At 45.5% G+C, this 18,022-nt stretch overlaps 1 protein-coding gene across 2 annotated transcripts in view; it reads right to left on the bottom strand.

Moving 5' to 3' along the window:
• Positions 1-7,637: 7,637 nt before the first annotated feature.
• PHF3 (PHD finger protein 3) overlaps positions 7,638-18,022 on the bottom strand; it is a 716,139-nt gene continuing 705,754 nt past the window's right edge. For both annotated transcript variants that reach the window (XM_078648001.1, XM_078648002.1), the window contains exon 16: positions 7,638-11,064. In XM_078648001.1, coding sequence (XP_078504127.1) covers positions 8,933-11,064 — 2,132 coding nt within the window. In that variant the 3' untranslated portion in view covers positions 7,638-8,932. The remainder of the gene's footprint in view (positions 11,065-18,022) is intronic.

Genomic DNA, 18,022 nt, shown 5'->3' with positions numbered 1-18,022 from the left:
GAACAGGAGGAAACATGTGAGTAATGCCTTTCAAGAACCTATTTACAACAGAGGACTTAAAGAGAGAAGGCAGAAACAGCTGAAAGATATCAATTGATGGTGCCCAGAGCAGAGCCCTGCTGGGCCGGGGAAAGAAGAAAGAGTAGAACCTCAGAAAGAGGGGCGGAAAGGGGATCCACAGCCTTTGCTGTGCACCATGCCACAAATTTGTTCCACCTGCAGGTGTATACCGTTTTTGTGGAGGGACGCGTGCCCAATCCGGAGCCACAAGGAATTACTTTGGCCTGGTCGCGCCTGATCTTTTTCAGCACTCTGGGCAGAAGTGGTATAGGCGGAAAGACGTATAAGAGACCGCAACTACACTCGTGCCGAAAAGCGTCTCCGAGCGAGTGCCGCCTTGGAAACTCCAACATGCAGAACTGATGACATTGCGCGTTCTCTTCGTGGCGAATAGATCTAACCAAGGCTCTCCCCAGTTGTGAAAGAGACCTTACGCCACGTCCGAGTTCAGACGCCATTCGTGATCCATCATGCCCAGCCGGCTGAGTTCGTCCGCACAGGCGTTCAGAGAACCTGCTAGGTGTTGAACCACCAGGGTGATGACTTGATGTTCCAGCCATGTCCAGAGGCGCAGAGCCTCCTGACAAAATGTCCACGACCCCACCCTGCCCTGTTTGTTGCAATAACACAGGACGGTGGTGTTGTCCGTTAACACCTGCACTACACTTCCCCGGACAGAGGGAAGGAATTCCTTCAGTGCAAGTCGGATTGCCCGCAGCTCCAGAAGGTGGATATGGAGCCGGGACTCCGCCGGAGACCAGAGGTCTCTGATCTCCGCCTCTCCAATATTGCCCCTCCATCCCAGGAGGGACGTATCCGTCACCACTGTGTGCTCCGGTTGGGGTAGGGAGAGGGATCTGCCACTGACCCAATCGCGGTCCGTGAGCGACCACTGCAACTGTCTTTCAGTGCCGTCCGATATCAGGACGTGGTCGGACAGGTTGCCCTGATGTTGGGCCCACTGGAACCTCAGGTACCACTGCAGAGCCCGTATTCAACTTCTGGCGTGATGTACCAGCAGGATGCAGGAGGCCATCAGACCCAGCAGCCGTAGGACCATCCTGACTGAGACTCGGGATAAAGGCTGAAAGATCGGAATCAGAGCCTGAATATCCCGAACCTGCTGTTCGGGAGGATAAACCCGAAACTGTGCCGAGTCCAGAACTGCTCCGATGAAGAGGAGCTTTTGGGAGAGACTCAGGTGTGACTTCGGCACGTTGATGGAGAACCCCAGCGAATGCAGGAGGTCGGCTGTAGTCTGGAGGTTGGAGACGACTGCTTGGGGCGAGCCTACCTTTAACAACCAGTCGTCAAGATAGGGGAAGACTGGAACCCCTGATCTGCGCAGATGAGCTGCAACCACGCCATCACTTTCGTTAACACCCGACGGGCACTGGTGAGGCCGAAGGGGAGCACAGTAAATTGAAAGTGCTCATGGGGCACCATGAACCGCAGGTAATGCCGGTGGGCCCGCAGGACGGGAATGTGGAAATAAGCGTCCTGCAGGTCCAATGCTACCATCCAGGGTCCAGGGCAGGCAAAACCTAAGCTAACGTCAGTATCTTGGACTTCTCCTTCCGGAGGAAGCCGTTGACGCTCCTGAGGCCCAAGATAGGGAGTAGGCCCCCTTTGCCCTTCTTTGGAACCAGAAAGTAGTGGGGGTAACAACCCAGTCCCACTTCTGGGCCAGGAACGCGCTCGATGGCCCCCTTGGCCAAGAGAGCCGTAACTTCCTCCCGTAGAAGTTACAAGTGATCCCCCGACATGCGGTGGTACTGCGGTGGCATGGCTGGAGGGGTCGCCTCGAAGGGGAGGGAGTAGCCCCTTCAGATGATTTGCAGCACCCACCTGTCCGAAGTGATGGTACGCCAGTGGAGCAGGTGATGGCGAACTCTGCCTCCCACTGGCGTGGAATGGGCCTGAAAGCTCGGACTAGGAAGACTTTGAGGCAGATGCTGCGGAGCTCTGTCCCCCTGCTCCGTCACGGCGGAATGCACGCCGGCGACAGCGTTGAGGTTGGTTCTGCGGCCTGTGGCTGGTCAAACGTGCGGGGGCGCCCTTTCCATGGCCACGAAAGGAGTGAAAAGCAGAAGTTTGCTGGCGCTGGGCCGACAGGCCCAAGGACTTGGCAGTAGCCTTGCAGTCCTTAAAGCGCTCCAGCGCACTATCCACTTTGTCGCCAAAGAGGCGACGGCCATCAATAGGCATGTCCATGAGAATGCTCTGGATATCCCCCGAGAAGTTTGTGGATCTCAGCCAGGCGTGATGGCGAATCGCCACCGTCGTTGCCATCGCTCTACCCAGCGAGTCTGTGGTGTCAAGTCCACATCTGATGGAATACGGTGCTGCATCCCGCCCCTCAGCAAGAGCTTAGGCGAGCCGTGCCCAGGCCTCCTCCAGACACTGGGGCAGCACGTCCGCCACCGTATCCCACAGAGTGGGTCTAACGGTCCAAAAGCATGCAGTATTAATGCTTCGCAACCCCAAACTAAGAGAGGAAAACAGTTTCTTGCCAAACTATTCCATCCTTTTGGATTCCCGGTCCGGTGGTGCGGTCGGGAAGGCGGAATGGGATGTAGAGGCCTGGATAACCAGATTCTCAGGGGTTGTGTGGGTGGACAGAAAGCAGGGGTCGCCCGGAGGAAGGCGGTGGCGCCGAGCCACGTTCCGATCCACAGGAGGGACTGTGGTAGGCTTGGACCAAGTGCCCATCAGAACGTCAGTGAGGGCCTCATTGAACTGCAGCAGAGGCTCCGAAGAGCTTACTAGCGGTTGAATCACCTCGGTGAGGAGGTTAGTCCTCATGGCCGCTGCAGGGAGCTCAAGGCCCAAAGCCTTGGCTGCCTTGCGCAGCACCACAGCATAAGTAGCTCCTCCTCCGTAGCCACGGAAGGAGAGAGAAAGCCAGTGTTAGGTGAAGTGTCAAGGCCACTGGCCTCCCCTAGCTCATCTGCCCAGTCCTTACTTAATGGCCACTGCTGTGCCAGGGGGTCCTCAGACCCCTCCCAGTCCTCCCCTTCATCCGTGTCCTAATAAACAGGCAGAAATGATGGAGCCGGGGCATAGGTGAATAGCTCACCAGTCAGCGTTGGAGACGGCACCGAGCAGGGCCCCGGGGCCGAAGCCACCGCCAACACAGGGCTAGGACCCCCAGTCGGACCCGCAGGGCCCAAAGGCGCGCCGGCAGGGCCCGACGGCGTAAAGAGAGTCCTCATGGGCACGAGGAAGTCTCGAATCTGCCCCGGAATCACATTGAGCCCAGGGACCGGAGGGTGTGTGGCTGTATGTGACACCTCAGGCTCCGCCGAAGCCGCAGAGGTGGCGCCACCTGAACCCTCGGCTGAGTCGCACGACCGACGAGGGGTCGAAGAACGATGACGTCGCTTTGACTTCTTCTTACTATGCCTCGATTAACCTGAGTGCGAGGACTTTGAACCCGACGAGTGGTGATGGCTGCGACTTCCTCCTCGACCGGAACCTTGAGCAGCACGGAGCCGACTGCCGGAGCTTGAGTAGCTTGCGGAACTGCTCCCGCCTAGCCTTCGATGTCAAGGCCCGGCAGTCGGGGCACGACTTGTCGTCGTGGTCGGCCCCAAGACAGTAGAGACACAGGCAGTGGGGGTCGGTTACCGACATCAGACGGTGATAGGCGTCACACGGCATGAAACCAGGCATCCCTACCGGCACCAGGAGTCTATGTCGACTCGAAAAGAATAGACCAAAAAAGTCCAAAAGTTAGTCAAAAAATGACTAAGGGTACGCTCTTCCCGGATCTGCGCTTGCTGGTGCGGAAAAAAGAAGAACTGACATCAGCGCGCGAGCGCGGCGTCTAAGTACTCTGATGACATCATCCCGGCGGATACGACGCAGACGACGGACGCGGAGCCGCAGACAACGCTTACCGACGCGCAGGGGTACTGCTGACGAAAACTTTCCGGATCCAGTCTGACGCCTGGGGGTTATTCGAAGGTAAGGAATCTAACTAAAGTGTTTCTTTCAGATCCAGATGTTATGTGTTTCAATAAAAAAACAAAAGTGATAACCCACTTTATGAAAGTATAACTTATGTTAACAAAATTTACGGATATTAATCAAACTGACTGCATTTGTGTTAATCATATTACTGTCACTCTTGCTGTTTTTAATATTTGAATCAATCTATACAATCTTTATTTCACTATGACATAAATAGCATATAAAGCATAACATACAGCCAGATACACAGTATAAAAATATAATTCTTCACTAATAAAATCCATGACAATTTACAATTCATGTGCTTAAAAAATGTAGACATAATAACAGATTATATCTGAATATATTCCACTTTAGATGTATACGTTTTACCCCCTCGCTCTTAAACTTTCCTGCAATCCATGCTAAGGATGCCGCCTCCTATTCATAGCAGTTCATAAAAATTAGGTTAAGGAATAGCATGTAAATGTTCAGTATCTGTAAAACATGAAGGGTAGGGAGGCACTGTGTAAACTTCAGCCTACGCAAAAGCGGGAAAATAAATCTTTTTCTTTCCTCAGAACACAGTTTACAGAAAAATAAAAATGCAGGTTAGAGTGGTGCGATTGACCATCACATGTACAAGCAGGAAGGGCATTGACAGAGTACATTTTGGAGGGAAATCCTAACATAAGTGGGATATAATTCACCGGAACCTAACTAAAATAAATCCATGTTGCCGATTTGTGACAAAGGTTAAACAAGAAGAAGTGTCAGTTGTTAATTTGGGTGCTAACTGATGTAGTCTAACCCTTGCCTTGTTATGGTTTAGCTTCCACCTGTTACTTCCCAACTTTGCTAATAATAATCCCTTTAATTTAGCCCTTGAGACACTGAGATAGCTAGACAGATTCTCATATACATTTTGGTGGCCAACAGACTGAAGGGTGCTCTTAACATATTGCAGACAGGCGATCTTTCCTTCTGCATCGCGCTTTAAACAGTCTTTCGAACTATCTTGATCAAATTTACAGAATCTCTTCTCCGTACTTAATGGCACACAGAATTCCTACTATACGGACGTTATCAGTAATATAAGGTACACACAGCTTGTTATGGCAGTTAAAAGTTGCAGCAGGTTTGTGGAACGGCCATCAGTCTCTTTAAAAAAACATCCTCTATTCCCTGCAAGATTGACACATCTGCCATCCCCCAAACATTTGCCCCATACTTAGGTACAGGAATAGATTTTGCCACGTAAACCTTTTTTATTGCTTCCAGTGCTGTGGATCCTATTGTTTAACAAATCTGTGAATAGCCCTGACGCTCTTTCCATTTGAAGTCCTCTAATGACCCCCCATATTTTGCCAAGTGTTCTTGCTGTCAAACAAAACCCCTAAAAAGGAGGAAGTATCCGCTACCTCCAGATGTCTCCCTTCTATGAACATATTTTGAGGTTACTTCAATCTCGGGCCTGTCACCAGAATAAAAGATTTTGGCTCATTGACCTGGAGACCCAGGCGCTTCATTAAGCTTTTCTATACTGCCTTATAAGGCTCTGCAGTGCGTTACCAGTCCTCGCCATAAGGACTGCGTCGTCTACATAGAGGAGTATCGGAACACAGCCTGAATTCATTTTGGGGACATCCACTTTAGAACCGACTAACGCCGCTTCCACACCATTAGTGTAAATTGAAAAGAGGAATGGGGCAAGTACACAACCCTGTCTGACACTCCAAAATAAGCCAAACTGCCTTGTGCACTCCTCATCCCTTCCAAATCGGACACAGACTTGCGAATACATTGCCCGTATAAACCTTATAATTGTCAGCTCTATACCCATCGCTTCCATAATTTCCTATAGCTTTGAATGAATGACAGTCAAAAGCGGCTGAAAAATCCATTAAGGCCACTTACAAATGGAATGTATTGGCCACTGTATACTTAGGTTAAGGCATTGATCGATTGTCCCTTTTCCTTTTTAAAGCCGTAATGTGACGAGATGAAGATGTTCCTCTCTTGGGCCCATGTCTCTGATCTATTCAGCAATAGTCGACCCATTAATTTTGCTGTGCCATGAAGAAGCAAGATGGGCCTTTAGATTTTAGGTAGAGCCCTATCTCACCTTTTTATAAATAGGGATTACAACTGTCTTTTGCCATGAGGGGATAATACCCGTTTGGCTAGAACATTCAAGACAGTTATCAGTAATGTGGCCCAGAGTTCCAGGTTATCTAGAGAGAAATTGATGAGAACCCCATCAGGACAAGGGGACTTGGTTCTGCTGCACTGTTTCAATCCCGGTCTCACCTCTCCCAAATCGAAGGACAATCTATCCACAGTCAGAGTCGGCAGATTGTAGGATGATTAGGAGTTTCCTGCCTCCAACAAAAATGTTTTCGGAATAAGCTACCCATGCCTCCTTACTCACATATACTTCAAGGTTAATATCTATATCAGCTTTAAAAAATGGGGCATTGATGACCCTCCAGAAGTCCCTACTATTCTTTAACACCACTACCTTTTGTAAGAAATTCCAGGCCTCCTCCTTCAAGGCTCTCAGCCTGGCTTCCCTAGCCTCTTTATTAGAATGGCGTAATGTCCTAACTAGAAGAATGTCTCTCGGCTTAGACCTTAGAGCTGCATGAAGGTTTCCAAGTGCCTTTGCGCGGGCACCATTGAAACAATGTACAGTTTTGGGATTTTGGGGATGATTCGGTCAAAGGAAATGTAGTTTGTTTTCTCATAGGACAACTTGGTGCAACAATGGTCACCTCTTTTAAGTATTTGGCAGGTTTTGCATGACGCCTTTTCTCCGAAAAAGTAGATATACCCATCATTCCATATTTAAGTGTGGTGATACAAGCTGTGGACATGAATGAAAAGCAATAAAAAAAACAGAGAAATCTCAAAACATACTCTTGCCCCGCAGAGTTTTAAAACATCTAAATCATTGTTTTTGGTCCTATCACAAGATTCGTATTTTTTAAACAGATGTATTTTTTTTACTAGATACAGATGTTCCAATATGTTCCAATAAAAAACGAAAGTGTATCAGATAACCCATTTTATGAAAGTATAACTTATGTTAACAAAATATACGGATATTGATCAATCTGACTGCATTTGTGTTCATATTACTGTCACTTCTTGCTATTTTTAATATTTGAATCAACAATCCATACAAAATGAATGACAGTGAGAAAAAACATGAAACTGTTTAAAATGTTTACAGTTGCAATCAAAAAACATTCACGATAATGGAGTGTGCCTCTCTTCTCGGTAATGCACACCAGACTGTTAAATAGATCACTCTGTAATACTCCAAGGAAAATCACAATCACAATTGAATGCTTTGCTTTCTGTTGAAACGTCATGTTCTACCAATATGAAAAGACTGTTCTGATCCGGTCATGTGGTACAAATTTTAAAAACTGTCCAAGAAAGTGCAGGAAATGGATTTAGAATGCTACGAAACAATATGTCAGAGATCTTGTCATCAGGAGAAAGTCCCTTGAAAAGGTGATGTTTTCTATGAAAAAGAGAAAGCCCCCAATAATAAAAAATGAACAACCAATAACAAAAAAAGGCAATCTGTTTCCTCAACAATAATTCGCTCACAGTTTTATGTTCTTGAATAAAACTTTATTCATATACATTAGAAAGCTCCAGTTTCATAAAGGATGATATTATGGATTGAAGTTCTTTTAGTTGGACAAATTCACCCCTCACATCAAAGCATAATGCTCTATAAAATAATGTCTGTCTTTATTAAAAGGCTGCCAGAATTCTGTACACAAATAGCACAATGTTTTATAGAATCACAGAATTTGTTCATGTAAGAAAAAAAACACTGTACAAAAAGTGCAGTAATAGAGGCTGTTCCAATGACAAACATTTTGAATTCAAGCATTTTTTAGAATTATGTTGAAAAAGATACATAATACATTATTGAGTAAGATGCAAAACCTCTATCAGAATCACAAATGGTAGCAGAACAAGTAGAGGTGTGACTTTTGAGCCTGGGCAGTGGGGCATAGAGAAAGAGGTAGTGGTGAGTTTATACAGAGGTGTCAAAATGAAAGATTGCAGAGAAGGTACTTTATTCACTCTTATACTGGGCCAAGTTTGCCAAGGCTGAGCTTATAAACCAGAAATAATTCAATAAAAGATTTATCTTTAAAAAAAAATCAAAATATCTCCTAAAATATTTACATTTTACAGTACTAAGGATTGCAAAACATACGGATATATACAAGCCGCATTCAGGGCAAAGAACTTGGGACCATTAAATATTTTTTTTTTAAAACAATCAAAGCTTGAAAGGGATAAAATATGTACATGTTTTATAATAAATGACAGTATTTAAACACAATTAGAAAACTGTCTTGGTGGTCTCATAGCCTCACAATTTAGATGCACTGGACATTCCTAATAACTTAAATGAGATTCTTTTTGCAGCACACAGTGACTGTTTGAAATGACAATTGGTGGATTCAATCAATCTTATAAAAACTGTACATTTTACAAAAAAAAGGCTGTAAATTCTGTGTCATATAGTTAGACTGTATTTGAACAGACAAAAGCAAGCAGTTTACTTAACAAAATCAATCTTGTCAATTAAAACAATTTAAAAGCATTTATTGCATAATAACAAATAGCGTGTAATATGTTATTGGACAGCCACATATAAGTTTATTTATTTAAAATATTACACCTCTATTTTATGGATAGTTGTTATAATGTTTATGAAGATCGATGACTGGTTTGTACCAAAAACAAGGATTTGTTTCTGCCAAACACCAACAATGAATAAAAAAATATGGCACAAGGCCAGCAGGCTTTTTTTTAATTTAAATCTGGTGGATATCTTTGTAGAGTTTATTAAATTAGAACTTTAAAAGCCAGCTTACATCTTTCACCTTTTTTGTTTTACTCTGTCATAGTGGTCCTTATCCTTATGGTGTCTTTCTCTGTATTTATCTATTTCTCTGCTTCTGTCTCTGTTTTCTTGTTCTTTATCGTTTTCGTGAGTATGTTCATGTTTAGATTTATCATCATGTTTGTCTGAATTTTTGCTTTCCTTATGGGTTTTTCCGTCAGTGCTTCGATCACTACGTGAAACTCGAGACCTGTCTTTATCTCTAGGAGTTTCATCCCTGCTTCGATCTCTCTCTTTTTCATGGTTTCTGTCCCTTTCTCTGTGTCTGTTCCTTTCAAAGCCATAATCACTGTCCTTTTCATCGTGTAAATCGTTTGCATGAAGCCTGCTTCTCCTTTGGTAATGGGACTCACTATAAAATCTTTGCCTATGATGAACATCACTGTCACGGCTAAAACTTCGGTCCGAGACTGAATCATGTCTGTCCCAAGGGTCACTGTGGCGTCTACCAGGTAGGTGTTCATCTCTGGGAAATAACGGCTGTGGTCCTGGAAATCTAGGCGGACCTAGGGCAAGAGGGATCCCTTGTTTAAGTGGACCAAAGTAATGAGAGGGATGACCTGGTAGTTGAACTCTCGTAGGCCAAGGTACCATGGGATTTTGCAAGCCAGAATCTACTGATCCAAACCTTAAAGATGGTCCCCTGGGGAAGCCATAACCATGAGGAGGAATCAATGGAGGGGGCATATGTTGAGGGAATCCATATATAGGGGAGAAATTTTGAGGTGACGGAATCTGTAATAAGGAAGGACATGATTTTGGACTCTGTAAGATGGACTTTGGATGCCTAACTGGTGAGCAGATGTCCCGTGATGTGGAGCTTGGTTCACTTTGTTTGGAATTCTGTGCTTCCAAATGAGCTGCAGCACCTGCCGGCCCTCTTGCGTATGGTTGTAAAGATTCAATTTTTTGCACTAATGGGTCTCCCTGCAAATGTTTAGATCTCTCTTTCTGTAAAAAGTTTAAATGACCAGTTCCTCTGTCTTCAGACACAGGATGACTCATTCCAGACTTTAAATGATCTGCATATGGTGGGTCCCTTTCTTGGGAAGACTGCTTGCCTTCTCTGCCTGATGGCCCATTACCCGAAGTTTTAATGTTTTCCTGGACAATCCTGTCTTGACTTTCCTCTTTTCTGCCACTGTCATTCAACTTGACTTCCGAAGAAATAACATGTTTTCGTCCAGCTGCTTGCCTTGGGTCACGTTTAATATAAACAAACTTTGTAGATCTACTAGAATCAGCAGGATTTTCTGTTAAGTTGTCATTATTATTCACATTGCTATTATCAGATGTGGAAGCAGACAAGCCAGAATCTGCAGTCCTGTCAGATTCGTCATTTTGGTCTTCCAGCTGACAATGTGCATCTCTTTCTTTAGCTCCTTCTTTTTGAAATGGAGCAGCAGAAAGGTTGTCTAGAAAAGCTTCTGTGGAAACATCTGCAGGTTTTCCTTTAAGGCTTACACCTTTCAAGGTCCTCATCGCATAAAGGCTACTCACCACAGGAGATTTCACTGATTTTGTTACATTTTTTGATTCTTCAAGTGTAGTTCTGGTGTCAGGAACACAATCATTTGTTACTTTGCCTGCCATTTTCACTTCATTTAATTTTGAGTTCTCATCCGGTGTAGTCTCATTGTCATCGAATATGTGTTCATTATCATCAAAAAGACTCTGAAGGATGTCATCTACAGGCAGTGGTTTGTTGACTAAATCTAGTGTAGAAGACTGACTTTCCCATCCAACTAAAACACCTGGAAGAAAGCGAAGAGGCTTAGGTGGCTCAGATTTGCTTGTTATTGGTACAGACTCCATAGCAGATTGAGGCTCCTCTTCTTCTTCATCATCATCATCCTCCTCCTCCTCCACATCTTGGGACTTATTCCTGCTTTTGTGCAACACCGCTGTGAAGGAATTAAAGAATTCATTTTCATCCTCATCTTCCACATCTGCCTCTTCATTACTGACTTCAGTTTTATTTATTTTTTCCGGGGTAACATCTGGTGTATTTCCAAGGGTTTCCTCATCAAGACTTGTGTTGTGTAACCTTTTCAATCTTTGGCGAATTATCAATGCCAACAGAAGGTTTGGTCGACGTGATTCCAGCCCTGCATGTAACAAAAAAAAAAGTAATACATTGAACAGAAAAAACGTCTTTGCACAATATAGTGTTCAAAGGAAACAGTGGTATACTATGTCTCATATGAGAAAATGTATAGGTACAACACAACAGCAAAAACAGCATTTGTAGAAAACAAGATCATTTATTTTTCTTTTGCAAAATCATCTGACTGCTTAGTGACAAAAATAGTAATTCTCTTCTGATCTCATCACTAAATATGAGACGTGGCTATCACCTGTAAATCTTTTAGGGTATTACAACATCAAGACAGAGTTCATCAGCTGGCTTACACCACACCCTTCATTAGTGAGAGGTCAACAATTTGTCTATTCTCGCCTCATCCTAGCATAAACCTATTTGTCTCCAAGCAGAAATGCAAGCATGTTCAATTTGTTTCCTTCAGGGGCATATTTCCCTTTCCTTCACTCTGGATGATGAATCCTGAAGGGACTGAAAAGGCACAATGAAGTTGAAAACATCTCCATGATACAATATGTTGCAAGCAGGCGAATTGGTGGTTCTTTTTTATAAAGCAAAGCAATGATTTGACATTGATATTAATGAGCAATATGTATTGTGCTGTATTAAAGGAACATGTTAATTATCCTGTAAGCATCTGTTCGTGGATGTGTAGCTGTAGATGATTCACATGCTGTGCATTCTTCTGCCATCTAGCTTTGGGCTCAGATGTGTACAACTGTTTTCTGAAAAGAAGTCTTTGAGAAAAACAGGACCTAGTGACTCCACCTATTAGTAGTATGCACATGGGCATCAGCTCTATTGCTAGATTATTTTTTCCAAGCACGGAGGGCGAAATTATAGATGGAGAGTAAAGACATTGTAAAGATGACCATGCAAGGCAAAGTATTAAACATAACAAAGAGAAGGAATATATCTGCAACAATGATGGGCGACCGGAGAGAAGGGTGGGCACATGTGAATGCACAGCACTACATGCAATAAACAGATGTTCGTGGCATGTGTAGCTGTAGGTACACATGCTGTGCACAGACTGTAAAGCAGTGTCTTAGCCTGAAGATGTTGCAGGAGACTGGCCAACCTTTGCTCCCTGTCTGGCCAGGACATCCACACAGTAGTGTTTGGTAAAGGCATGAGGGGTGGACCAGGCAACTGCTTTACAGAAGTCAGCTGGTGATACATTACCCAAAAAGCCATAGATGCCACTTTCTTTCTGGTGGAATGAGATTTGGGGGGACTGACAGAGTTCTTTTAGCTTTGGAATAACAAATCTGTATGCACTCAGCCAGCCAACGTGCAACACGTGCCTAGGAAATGGCACATCCCTTGTGTGGCTTGAAGTGTGACACAAATAGCTGTTGTGTCTTACAGAAGGGTTTTGTCCTATCAATGTAATATATTAGTGGTCTCTTAACATCTAAAATATGCAGCACATGTTCCACTACAGTCTCTGGGTGTGGAAAGAAAACTGGGAGTTCTACTGTCTGATAAAGTGAAAACTGGAGACTACTTTAAGGATAGATTTTGGATTGGTTCTAAAAAAAAACGTACACCTCATTATGATGAACCTGGAAGAAAGGTACCTCCAAGGTAAGGGTGTGCATCTCTCTAACTCACTGAAGGGAAGTAATGGCTACAAGGAATGGCAACTTCCAGGAAAGGAATTGCAATGAGCAAGAGTGTAGTGGTTCAAAAGGAGGGCTTATGAGTCTTGTACGAACCACATTAAGATTCCACACAGGAGCAGGTGGTGTCTGGGTGGGATATTCGTTTGATGCCTTCCATAAAAGCCTAAATGACTGGCATTATGACCAATGAGGCATGTTGTCTGTTCTATAAGTAAACAGCTACAGCAGCCAAATGTAATCTATGTAATAAATGGAGGTGTAGGCATGAAGTTTGTAGGTGAAGGAGGTAATAATGTGAGAGGTTTGACATTTTTTGGGAGACAGTAGTGTACAAAGCATTTCCATTTGGCTGAATAGCAGGCTTTCGTAGCGGGCACTCTTCTGGTAAGTTAAGGTAACCATACTCTAGGACCTCAGGTCTATATAGCAAGGTTGATCTGCTGAGGTTTGGGGTGTCAGAGTGACACAGTGTTGCGTTACAAGGTCTGGTCTGTTGGGAAGCTTCTCATGAGGCACTAGAGAAAGTTTGAGCAGGGCGGTGCACCATGGTTGACATTCCCAGGTTGGTGCCACTAGGATGAGAGTGAGGAACCACGAACGGTAGGAATGGGAGAGGCAGAAAAATAAAGGCAAATATCCTTGACCAATTCATCCATAGTGTATTACCCATGGACTATGGGTGTGGTAGCCTGGCGCCGAAGTTTGGACATTTCAGCGGTGGAAACAAGTATAGTTGTGGAAACCTCTAACGCTGGAAGTACAGAATTATGACTTAAGGGTGGACTTCCCATTAGTGGACTTGTTGATGCATCCTGCTGAGCAGGTCTGCCAGATCATTGTCCACCCCAGAACGTGGTGTATGAGCAGATTGACTTGGTGATGTATCGCCCACCACCAGATGCTCTGGGCTACAGTGGACACCTGTAGTGAGTGTGTGCACCTGTATTTCTATAGGTAAAACATGGCTGTTGTATTGTCTGCTCGGACCAAGACTGTTTTGTCCTGTATGAGAGGATGGAAGGCCCGCAGAGCGAACTGGATAGTCAGTAACTCAAGGTCATTGCTGTGGAGGAATTGTAGTACAGATGTACACTTCCCCTGAAAGATAAGGTGATTGAGATGCGCGCCCCAGACGATAAGCGTCCGTGGTGATTGTCTCCTGCAGAAACGGGTCTAAGAAGGGCCGTCCCTGCAACAAGTTGTTTGATAAGCTAGTCGTCCAGGTAAGGAAACACATGGATGTCGCTTGTCCTGAGATGAGCAGCCACTACAGCCAGACATTTGTTGAAGACCTTTGAGTCTGTGGTAACCACAAATGGAAGCACTTTGAACTGGTAATGCTGTCCACTCATCATATACCGCAGGAATTTTCAATGTGCTGGAAAGATGGGTTGTGAGAATAGGCGTTCTTCAGAGTAACTGTATGAAAGTGGTCCCACAGACAGAATGTATTTGTTGAGAGGTCTAAAATCGAGGATGGGAACTGAGAGAGTTGTCTTTTTAGGTATAAAGAAATCCAGGGAATACACCCCCTTTCCGCTGTGTTGTGGCAGAATCAGTTGTTTGGCTCCTTCGGCAAAAAGGGCCTGTTCATCTTCCTGAAGGAGGTGCAAATGTTACAGGGACAGTTTGTGTTGGGGGGGAGTTTGGGGATGTTTGGTGGTGTATGAAGGAGTTCTAGAAAGTAACCGACCTTTACAATGTCTAAGACCCATCAATCTGGGGAGATTTCTGTCCAACCCTTCCCATCAGGTGTTCTGTGATCGGGCAGAAGGAGAAGAGAGAGTAAGCCGCTTTGGGAGCCGTAACCTTGCTTCTGCCTGTGCCACTGTTACCTCTGTATCTACCCCTATAGTAGCCCCATCAATGTGACTATTGTGGGGGCCTTGAAAAGGTGGAAGAGGTTTCTGGGGTGGGGGTTTGGCTGCACCACAATATTGTGAGCGACAAAAGGAGTCACAAGGAATAAGTGTTTGTAGGGCGCCCATGGCTTTAGCCGTATCAGTATCTTTATTCATATCCTCTAGCATCTAGTCAACCTGAGGGCCGGAGATATGATGCTGGCCATCCAGGGGTACATTTAGAAGCAGGTGTTGTACCTCTGGGTTAAAGCCAGAGACACACAGCCACTGTGCTTATGCCACGAGCAGCTATGCAGCAGATTTTGGTGTTGGATATGATCTTGCCCTCTGCCACCAACTTTTGTCTCTTTTTGCGCTAGTGTCTTTCAGTACCCGTGGAGGCTTTGCCAGGATCCGACCACCGCCCAGCTGGAAATGGATCGATTGCTGCTTGGCACATAGTTGTTCTTACAGCCACTTAAGGATGGTTTGTTTGAAATCCTTAGAAGCCACGGAGAATGAAGCTGCAGAAGGTGGCCTGGATTGAACCAAAGAGGTAAGACGTCCATATGGTGTTGCTCTCAACTCTGGATGTTTCGGCTTGGTGTCTCTCACATCCGAATACTTCTGGTCTGGTTGGTTTGACTCTGGATGCTTCGGGTGAGTTTTCCGGGCTCCAAACGCTTCAGGCCACACGTTTCGATTTCGAAGGTGGCTGAGTCTATATCTTCAGATCCAGTACAGAAGCGGCGGTCAAAGGTCGAGGCTTCAAGGAGGATTTCGGCACACAGTGTGATATGGAAGTTGTGTGCAGTTTGGAATAGCAGTGTCAGCCATGGCTGGAAGAAAGTGGTGCACTGGAGGCCTCAGAAGTTGCCAGGGATGTTGCGGTTGGTGCATCTCTTTGGTGAGTAGGGGAGGTGCTGATACTCACTGTGGTCTTCCCTGGATGCTGGGCTAGTGGAGGCTCTCCTGCTTCAACGTCCACCTCGGAGTATACACTTTCTAGCGAGATTTCGAAAGCTGTAATATTCAACATCAGACTCCTCTCTCTCTCTGAAGACGTCCGGGTGTCTTCCACTTCCATTCTGTGCACCATGGAGGGCAAAGGGATGCTGCAAGCTCTTCAATTCTGAAGGATCTTTTTACTCCGGAACGCGGGACAAGCCAAGCAGGAGTCTTCATGGTATTTTGGGAGACAAACACAGACTGCAGACTTCCTGGAGGCCGGTTCTTGGATACTTAGCGTGGTAAGTAATGCAGAACTGAAATGGAAACCATTCCATCACTGAGACATTCTCGACCTCAGTGATGGTGTTCCAGGAGGTCCTCTACTTAGATGGAATCGTAGATTACATAAAATGGGAGATCGATTAAAAAACTTGATTGTTTCCACAACCAACGAGGACCAGATCCTAAGGCCCAGCAAGAACACCACACAGCAATGAACCAGACCTCACTTTGGCATTTCAGAACCAGACGGCGCAGAAAAAAGAAAATTTAACAATGGAGCCGATGTCCATGCACATAACCACTAATAGGTGGTCAACTAGGTCCTGTGACTCGAAAAGACTTCTTAGTATTAAATCTTTTTCATTGAAAGATTTAAAGCATATACAAAAAAATATACATGCAGGTATAACCATCACAACCTTTAACAGTGCTAAATCCAGGATTCAAAAAGGACAAGCTAAGTCCATCAGTGTTAAAGCTGGCTTGTGCTACTGTAAGAAAGCTTTGTATATGCTATAAATGAGACTTTGCACACTTACCTGCTGACGCCGCTACAAGCCAGGAGCATTTCTTTGGGGCTGCGGGGGCACACAGAGTCAAGCCGCCACCGCCGAGAGTCACCAGCTAACAGCCTACACGCGCCGCCGCTCCGGGACTTCAATTCCCGGCAGCCTACGCGGCGGCGCGCTTTCCAGCGACGCGAGGGCGCCAGGAGGCGCACAAAAGCGCCGCTGACACCGGCGGAGTGGGGGAGACTTTGCACACTTACCTGCTGACGCCGCTACAAGCCAGGAGCATTTCTTTGGGGCTGCGGGGGCACACGGAGTCAAGCCGCCACCGCCGAGAGTCACCAGCTAACAGCCTACACGCGCCGCCGCTCCGGGACTTCAATTCCCGGCAGCCTACGCGGCGGCGCGCTTTCCAGCGACGCGAGGGCGCCAGGAGGCGCACAAAAGCGCCGCTGACACCCGCTTCGCGGGACGCCCGGACGAAGCCCGGACAAAGGGCGGGCCGTCTGAGGCCGTCCGAGGTTGGCCAGGGTTGGGTTGGGCCTGGTCCCTTGGTTTGTTGTCCTTATTTCGACGTTTTTGTGCACATCATCATCTCGACATATTCCATCGTAAGTCTTTACCATTGGCTGTGTGTAAAGAGTATCATGCCTCCTAAAAAGTTACTCACTCCTAGCAATTCTATTGAGAACTACTTGGTACAAGTTGTAGAGAAAATTAACATTGGCAGGAGAGCTTCTTTGGGAATAGACTCATCCACCCAATCTCTCTTAATTGATATTGAGTCAGATGATCCTTATGGTCACCAGATTAATAACAGCATAAACTGTGCAATACCTGACTCACTTCCGGATAATACATTCATACAGCCTAGTGGTATTGTTGCTGGACCTGAAGACCTTAGCGTAAACGAAGTATTGACAGAGATAACTACTAGTCATGATCCCTCCATCTCTCCTCCATCACCCGTTCTGGGGAAACGGGAGTGTTTAAGGTCAGCCAAGAACAGAGTTGTAAACCTCCCGAGGAAACAATCAGAGGATGAGGAGTTCAATCTCGCTAATGAGGCTTATGTCACATTTTCAAATGCCCAATTTAATAAACTACTGGCTATGATGGATACTAAAATCAAAGGTGTGGTTAAACCCCTGGTCAGCAAAATAGATAAGCTAACCTCTGAGGTTAATCGTCTGGAAGGGCTATTGGAAAAAACTTTGGGTGACTTAGGTAAACTCCCAGAAGATGTCTCCGCCAAGATAGAGGAATCTCTAAGTAAACTTGTACCTGCAGCTAACAGTGGACTTACCCCTACCCCTACCCCTGCACCAAACCCCCAAATGGCAACTAATAATATTTTCCCTGGTGTCTCTCTTATTGCCCCAACCCCTGCTTCTGCTGTTGAAGACCCATCTACATTTACTGAAAAAGGGACTTTCGAGCTTGTGGTTGAAGCTTCCCCATTGGTACTTGTTCTTGCTAATGTTCCTCCCTTGGTTCAAGGTGAGTCTGAAACTACATCTTCTTTAATAAATAAATCTCTATCATGGTTGACCAACAACATGGTAATCACTCCATGGGGAAAACAGCAACTCTCTGAAGAGCTCGTCAATGCAAGAAGGGTCCAGTGGATTGGGGTTAGGGAGAAAAAGTTTAAAGGGGAGTGTGTTGTTCTACATTTTTCTGACCCTGGGGTTTTGCCTAACATCTTGCCTAACATCCTACCACCACAACGGAGATCAACCTCAATAGTTCCA

This window comes from Lissotriton helveticus, chromosome 6 (genome assembly GCF_964261635.1).
Source record: "Lissotriton helveticus chromosome 6, aLisHel1.1, whole genome shotgun sequence".
In the NCBI taxonomy this organism is placed as follows: Eukaryota; Metazoa; Chordata; class Amphibia; order Caudata; family Salamandridae; genus Lissotriton; species Lissotriton helveticus.
This window is presented reverse-complemented; position numbering and strand designations above follow the sequence as displayed.